At 40.5% G+C, this 8754-nt stretch overlaps 1 protein-coding gene across 1 annotated transcript in view; it reads right to left on the bottom strand.

Annotated features, from left to right (window-relative positions):
- LOC107084010 (O-acetyl-ADP-ribose deacetylase MACROD1-like) overlaps positions 1-6999 on the bottom strand; it is a 583486-nt gene extending 576487 nt beyond the window's left edge. The window contains exon 1 of the mRNA XM_015373637.1: positions 6963-6999. Within this exon, the coding sequence (XP_015229123.1) occupies positions 6963-6999 (37 nt within the window). The remainder of the gene's footprint in view (positions 1-6962) is intronic.
- Positions 7000-8754: the final 1755 nt, after the last annotated feature.

The raw sequence follows: 8754 nt of genomic DNA, 5'->3' as shown, positions 1-8754 counted from the left end.
AATGCAAAGATCTTAGTTTAGTTTAGTTTCGTTTCTGGTTGGAAGTTTGGAAGATCAGACACGGCCGTCCAGTCAGATTACTGTGGTGAGCTGCTTCTACGAAAAAAGGTGTTAAAAGGTGGGAGTCAAACCTGCCCACAAGCTGTGACTTAATCCACTTGTTTAGAAGTGATTTCATATTCAGCATGAGCTGCATATAGCATCAAGCATTGACCGTAGCGCAGAAGAGCAGTTAGGCATTGTTTTAATCACTTAAGTGGTAAAATGCATGCTGGGAAGTGTAGTTATGATATGTTTCTTTCATGAAGATCTGACATTATATCATTTGATCTGGGCCGATTTCACACTGTTTTCTAAAGGTGTGTTCAGATAATGTGAAACCAGTGAACATTTTGGCAGTTTTGCCTGCTACTAATTGCCTCAAAATCTGTCTGGCCAGTAAAGCCAAAGGTTGATGGCTGTTGGTTTAACCTCATCATGGCGTACATGGATTTACAAAGCCACCGGCAATTTTTGTTTTACTTTTGAAAGGCAAAGAAAGCCGTTTGCATTTCTGGGTTCAATTTCCAGGAATCTGGTTCACCAGAAACAGTATGGGGACTGCCACCATCTCCTTTAGGTGGTGGCAGTCCGTCTGGGTCATGTTTTCAGCGGTACTTCCAGCTATTCACAACCCAGTTCGGGGCCCTGCTGACCTGCAATGGGGTAGGAATCACCCAAATAAATGAGAGAAGGTGAGATGGCATTCTGGTGCTCAGACAAGAGCATAAGAAATTAGTTTGAGAACACTGGCAGAGAGAGAGAACCAAGACTGGCACAGCTGCCAGCCATCAACCCTTTTGAACTAAGGAACCACAGTGGGAGATCAGAGGAACCCACCAGAGTCAGCGCACCAGAGCGGGGAGTGAAGGTAGTGGCTAGCCGCTGCCATCTCAGGAAGGGAGTGGAGAAGCCCGCCGGGGAAACAGTGCCAGTAGGGAAAGGCTACAGCTAGCAGCAGCTAGCTCAGAGGCTAACTGTTGTGGAACACAGCAGGAGGACAGATAAGTACACCAGGTAGACAGAATGCTGAAGGTGGGGAGAAGCCCGCCAGAAAGAAAGAGCTAGCTTGGACTACGGCTGGATGATCAGGGAAGCTTCCTTGAACTGACAGCAGGCGACATCGGAAGAGAAGGCAACGGATGACCAGTGTCTGTGCTGGATATAGCACTTTAACCTCCAGTGCCGTTTATCCTTCTAAGAATTTTTGTAAAGCCACTATAACCAACTGTAAGAGCATTTCCACTTCATCCTTTGTCAGCAATATTTTCTGTCTTCTATTGTAATTAAAAAAAGCTCCGCTGCCTGCTTTACTGTAGCTCACAGCCACATCTAGTTCATGATTGGATTTCGCAACACAAATGTAAACAAAAATTCAGATTTTTCAACACCTCCACTTAATTCGCTGGGGAGGAGGCGATCAATGATTCAGGTTTTATAAGATACTACTTCCATGAGACACAAAGAGCTGATGATTGTATATGAGACCTCTGCAAAATAAACATGGATAGCATCACCAAAGGGAGTAGGCTGGTGTGGCATATCATATCTTTATAATTTTAAAACTTCGTAGGGAAATCCTCTGTGTGTATTCTTCCTCTACCTCTAAAGGGCAGATTAGACTTCTGCAACCCACACATTAAATGTCGCTTTGGTCTGGTTGCGAACCAGTTTTCTGGTATGTTTCTGCACCATCGGTCTGGAATTTCTAGGGTCACACAGCAGTTTCCCGCTAAAGCACAAGGGGGAGCCTATTGGAGAACTCGTGAGAACTTTGGCGGCGCCGGCGGGAGTGTTTATCTTCCAAAACAACAATGGCGCGTCTGCAAGATATTACGGTCACGGAGATGGATCTAGAGTTGCTACACATCGAAGAGGAACAGGTTCTGTTAATGGAGTTGGCAAAAAGACAAAAGGACGTCGCGTAGGTTGTGCATTGTAGTTGTTCTTCAGTTTTTAAAAATGGGGCGCCCCAATACCGTATGGAGAAGGACAGACAGCCGGAAAGGCATACCAAGGACCAATCACAGCTGCTTTTTGTCTGTGCACTTCCGCTTGAGGTCTGCGTGGGTTTGCGACGTCCAACGCGTAGTCAGGATTTTTTTGAGGTGCACGATAATTGTTGCAGAACCTCTGTGTAGGGGGCGTGGTCGCGCAGAGACAGATTTTACGGTTGCAGAGGCTATACATCAGAAGCATAAATTGGCCTTACGGCTCCAACCATTCAGCACCAATCTGTTAGGGTGGATTACTATCCCTGCTCTGGTTCAACTAAAGACAAAATACAGAATAGATATTGCCTATAAACACTTGTTGTCTGGTCTAATATATATCCAGACTTTTGTGACCCTTTTAGCAGTTAAAAACATGGCCAGTAAGAAATGACTGGAAAAGGGAATCATTTTATTTAAGGGTATTGTTGCTTACAGCTCAATTAACAGCAATTTTAGGTAACGTTTTATAATTTAAGTTTATTCAACATACTTCTTTTGTTACACTTTTTTATTTAATGAATGAAAACAATATACTGAGTTAGAAATGATTGATAGTAATTGATAGTAAAACCTGACAATATAATACTGTTTATTTTGGTTGCACCTAGTCAAGAAAGGTCATTTCTAACCCTAACAAGCTGAAAAACCGCTGATCTAAACTATTGTCTTGTATATTTAGAGCTGTCCTTCTAATGAAAGTTAAATCTCATCCCCAACCCCTTCTTATTCTGCAGCCTTCAACAGGTTTTTTTAATGACTGCCTTGTATGTTGCTCAATCTTTCTTCATAACAACCTACAGTAACTACATTCCCTGCATCTGTGCAGCATGATTCTGCCACCACCATGTTTCACCGCAGGGAGAGGGCACTCAGGGTGATGTGTATTCAGTTTTTAGGTTAACTGTAGACAAGACTTCTTTAGGCTGAGGTCTTTCTTCTTCCAGGTCTTTTTCAAAGGCTAGATTTGTGAAATTAACAACTAATAGACGTCATGCCAAGATATTGATCCACCTATAGCTCCCGTAGGACTCAAGTTGCTGATTAGTGCCATGTTTATCCAGCCTCTCTATTTACTATGCTCTTGTATGTTTTCAGTTGTGCCCCAACCTTCAATTTCCTAATGAGAACCTAATCAGTGCTTTGGAAACATTTTAAAGCTTGGGAGGTTGAGACAGAGCTTTAAAACTCTCAATAACATCCTAATGTATCCTGTTCTTCATACTGTTTGATTAATGATGCTCTTTAACAAAGCTCTGACGCCTCCAGAGAACAGCTGGATTCAAACAAAGATCAAACTACTCACAGGTAGACTTCACATCCTAACTAGGTGACTTCAGGGGTAATTGCCTGCATTGGTTGCCATTTGTTTTGTCGGTTAGTAGAAAAAATATATATATAAATAGAAAGGCCTACCAGAATTTTTACTGTATAAGAAAATCCTTCAAATATATTCAGATTTGCATTGTTCCATTACAACAGGTGCCGGCAACTTGTGGCTCCGGAGCCGCATGTGGCTCTTTAGCGCGCCTCTTGTGGCTCCCTAGAGCTTTTTTTGTTTATTTTAATATGGTGTCCAGGACTTCAAACAAACATTCAATGTGTTTTCCAGTAAACATTTGTAGAATAAATACATTTAAACAATAAATTTAACCATTTCTTTCAACAAAAATTTGCATCATAGCCATAGAGATCAGTGGTCATAGCCTGCAACACATGTTTCAGCGTGGCGCGGTGCCAGGCAAACAAAGTGGCGGGTGTGTCTCGGACCATGGATCCCAAAGGGGAAAAAAGGAAGATAGCTGATGAGAACTGATGATTCAAAGAAAAATGGACCGAATCATTTGCTTTCATTATCAATGCGGAAGGATTGTCTGCATTTTTGCTGTGTAATTAGAAGTTGTCAAAAAAATAAAAAGAGTAATTTGGAAAAGCATTTCCAGGGAAGGCTAAATATGCAGCCGACTACAAAGTTGGGAGCAAGAGAGAAAGTGTGACTGCAGCACTTCTGGATAAATTAGAGGAGTGCAAACATAGATGCAAGCATGGAAAACCGTCCACAGATCAAACAGCGCTCTGATGCAGGTATGGGAACTTTCCTCTATTTTTTTCCCCCCAAATCCTAAAAATATAAATCACAGCAAGGATCACAGGTGACAGAGGATGTGAGATTTCGGGGTTAGAGTGCACTGATCTGATGGATGTCATTTCCTGCTTGGTTCCTCGTGACTCAATCAACTCCTCCCAACAGAAACATGTCCATCATAGAAAGCTTCCTTTATCGTGTTTCTATCATTTCATCTATGCAACAAAACCTAAACTGCATGGTGAAGTGGCACGCGGTGAGAGCGTTCACTGCTCCTCACTCACCTCATGCTGCTATGTACCATTTGATCCAGGATAAACATTTAATCATGAATGCTTATTATATATTTCAGCCCATGTAGTCCTTTTTTTTAGTGGGCGAATACACTTAGAGCCCGTGTTGCCATACGAGGCATATATAAGACTTACATTTTTGGTCCAATATGGCTCTCTGAGCAGTTTGGGCTGCTGACCCCTGCATAACAAGAAAAACTGAGAAAAAAACTAAGGGGGGAAAAGAAAGGTTCTAGAGGTTGAGAATACTTTTTCAAGGTGCTGTGAAAAAAACAGAACGATCAAATGTGAATAAATCTGTGATGATGTGATAGTTGGCAAGACCCTTAATTTGATTGAAAGCAAAATATTATTCAGGTCACCCTTCGGCGAGATCTCGCAGTCATCCAGTCGTACATTTAAAGTATTACAGCAAAGCACGCTATCTGTTTTATCTCTTATGTTCTTTCTTTCTTTCCTCATCACCAGCTCTTATTTTTCCATTTCCACAGCTGCTTTTATTCTACATGGATGAATAAAAAAAAGCAGCTGAACACAGCAATGCTTTCTGGACTACAGTAAAACACTCCGTCACTAGGTTTAGCAGTTCATCACTGACAAATTTCAAAGTTTAGCTACCATGACAGGTATTTGGCATTATATGTATTTTATGAAGTATGAAGCCATATAAGACCTATATGGGTTTATAGACCATAGTTTTGAATAAAGAAATCAGTCACCTTAGTACTGCGGACGCCTTTTAACAACATAGTGAAAAAAATAAGAACAGATTGTGGCATCAAATCTGATTTTACAGTATTTCTCAAAATAACTTAGAAGGAAACACATTTTTTTGTCCAGAGTCAAAGAAAGTGTGGGTTTTGTTAGTTGTTAAATCTTTCTGATCTACATGTGGTGGAAAACTTACTGCTAATCACCTTATTACACAGTATAACAGAACTAAAACATGGTGGTGGCAGCAACAAGAAATGAGGAAGCGTGGCAGAGATAACGGGACGATGGATGAAGCTTAATACAGGATGATTCTGATAGATCCGTTAGGAGTCTGTGTCAGAGCAGCAGGATAGCACCTCTAATCATACAACCACAGCTAGAATAGAGATATTTAGATCAAAGTTCATATTTGCCCAGTTAGAGTCAAGGACTACATTAAAATGAATATCTGTGGCAAAAAGTTTGAAAAATTCTTTAACCAAATTCTCTCCATCAAATTTGTCAGCTGTACTTAAAAAAAATAGGAAATGATCCAGCCTGAATCTAAAGAGCTGATCACATCTGTTCCTGTTTGGCTGTGGAGAGAAATATCAGCTGTGCTGCTGCCATCAACACCTTTGTTTATAGATGTTGGAGATCGGCCTGTTTTTCCAGTGTAGTCCTGTGTCTCTGACTTTGACTGGCTGGATGTGCTCTCTTCATCCTCTAACATGGGGGTTGGCTCAGAGCTGTGCATTTTCTGGACAAGGCCGCCTTTTACAGTTGCATTCCTGTTAAAAGGGAGTTTTTCCTCTCCACTGTCGCTACAAGCATGCTTAGTGTGAGGGATTGCACCCGAGTTGATGAGTCGATGCAATCAACTGGTTTTCCTTAGATAGAAAACTTTGAATTAATTTAACTGTATGATCTGGTGAACTATAAAGTGCCTTGAGACGACATGTGTTGTGAATTGGCGCTATAGAAATAAACCGAATTGAAACTGAACATACTATTATTGGAAAACACTTAAAAAAACAAAAGGTGATAGATACCACCCATTATTTTTTTCTTCATTTTTACTGTAATTGTTTCTGCAAATTATTGCATGTTTGATACAACCTTACCAATGTTATCTCTGTGACATTCATGGATGGTGGCATGGGTGCATGCAGACCTAATGAATGGTTATTTACACACATGTTATACAGCAAGAACAGATATGCAATGAAAGATTATTATGGTGTGAATAGGTCAATAAACTAATATCAACCTGGCAGCAGTCTGGTTCCTTTTTTGATAGGCAACAGGTCCCATAGTCCTTACTCTCAAAGAACCACCACACAAAACATTTCCTCTGCGCCTCAAACACAGATAATACGGCTTTTTTTCTATCCTTGCTATAGATTAAGACCATTGTTTAATTAGAAGACTGCTTCTGTTTGTAAACGACAGATGACAGCCTTTTGTGGTTGCAAGGGCATTTATATTCCCGGAATGGGCTGCTTGCACCTCACTGAGCTAATGCTGCTGCACGACACAGGTAAAAAACAGGAAATACTAGTTAGTGGCTGTCATTTACGTGCTGAAAAATAACGAAAACCTATCTGAGCGGCCAGATTTTAAGCAAATGGAGAGGCAAGGAGCAGTGAGAGGTGCTGCTGCGAATGTCAAGCATGCATTGTGAAGCAGAGGCGCAACAGTAACAGCTGTGCAGCATCAGTCTGGGATGAACAGAACAGTCTAGAAAATAAGTTATTAAAGCAGAAAACAGAGAATGCACCTTTCAGTGTTCCGGTTTTTATTCATGCTGTGTGGCGTGGAGGGGATAGCCACATTACCCACCTCCAAAACAACCCTTACCTTTTTCAGTCTTCCAGTCCTTTTTCTTTTTGCTCATGCTGCCGGCGTGATAAGACTTCGAAAGGTTGTTTTTTGAATGTGACAACCCCAGGCTCACAGTGAGTGGAGTTCCAGGGAGAAAGAAAACCGAAACGTAAAGTGAAACAGCCTCTTGACGAGTGTCTCACCTGTGAAGCTGTCAAATTTCTATGGACCCTAAGTGCCCTCAACCTACCTTGATTGCGCCGTAAATTATATGTATGGATTCTAGCAATACGATTGGCTAATGGGAATGAGAAAGTCTGCTTGTGATTGGTTGGTTGAAGCTGTCCATCAAAGTGAAGGCAGGTTGTTTCCGGTGGTTCGTCCCTCTAAGGTTTGAGCTGGTTGGAGAGTTGCGCCAGTGTTGTGCTGAAAAATGCACCCGGGTAATTTTGCTCGCAATAAAAAGCACCCTCCTCGAAAAGCCGATATAAAATAACTAATATCAAGTCCTGATATGGTTTTACTCACAGAGCTATTTACCTCGAGTACGTCCATATTTTTTTTTCTCGTTCAATTCGAATACTTTAACATACACATCTGTTTTTTGTTTTTTTATTCATTGTGTAACTTTCAGAGTATTTCGGGCCTCTGTGTTTACTGGAATGGAAATAGCTGACCCATTTGTGCTATATTCCTTCTTCTGACTGGCATACAATGATTTTGCTGCCAGAAATCACAGCAATTTTTTTTTATTTTTTTTGTTGCATTTTTTCAGCTTAAATATTAACAAATATAAGGTTCAATCTATTGTATATTTTTGCACATTCATAATAATAATTGATTTTTATTGATCTCACATTGGAGAAATTTACCTCTGCATTTAACCCAGCAGTGGGCTGCCATCGTGGGGCGCCCAGGGAGCAATCGGGGGTTAAGGGACCCAGAGTGGCAGTCCGTGGGAGTGGGTGTTGAACTCACAACCTCAGGATTCCAAGCTCTATGCACTAATCATGCAAAAGTTACTGGATCACATGAAAAATGTATTTTAGATTCCTCTCTTGAGGGGTAGTTTTTATAGTAATGGCACAATGTGTAAAAAGAACTAGTCTACTTCTACTAATAAACAGGGTCCAAACCTTATTCTGACATACCATCAATCCAACAGCCCAATATTCAGACAACCCCCCCACTATGACATCTCTTTACAACGACAGGCCCCTACTATGACAATTATAAATGTTTCCATTCCAACATGAGTGCACCTTGTGCCTAACTGGGCCACCCTTCTCTGGAACACTGGTAACAGTAGCATGAAGAAGTATTATACAGCTTGTAAAAGAGCTGCACAAAATCAATCACATCAATAATGATAACAGTTATCAGACTCAGACATACTTTAATAATCCCAGAGGGAAATTACTTTTGTTATACATTCCAAATATACAAACATATATCTATATATCTATATATATATATAGATATATATATACACAACAAAACCACACAAAGTAATATAAATATATACATATATAACTCTATATATATTTATATGTATGTATATGCATATGTATAACTATAGATCCAAATAAAGTAATGGTGACGTTGTGCAAAAACAGTGCAAAGAACAAATAAATGTCAATCACAGAGGGGGGGGTCTGAATCACTTGAGGGAGGTGTTGTAGAGATTGATGACCACAGACAGGAATGATTTCCTGTTGCGCTCTGTGGTGCATCTGGGTAAGAGAATTATTATTATTATCACTGTAGATGTACGATAAGAGGTGTGTGCATTATACATTGTAAAGTTCATATGATACTTCTACATCAG

This window comes from Cyprinodon variegatus, unplaced genomic scaffold (genome assembly GCF_000732505.1).
Source record: "Cyprinodon variegatus isolate N-32 unplaced genomic scaffold, C_variegatus-1.0 Scaffold90, whole genome shotgun sequence".
NCBI lineage: Eukaryota > Metazoa > Chordata > Actinopteri > Cyprinodontiformes > Cyprinodontidae > Cyprinodon > Cyprinodon variegatus.
The sequence above is the reverse complement of the archived record's forward strand: the minus strand, read 5'-3'. Positions and strand labels throughout refer to the sequence as shown.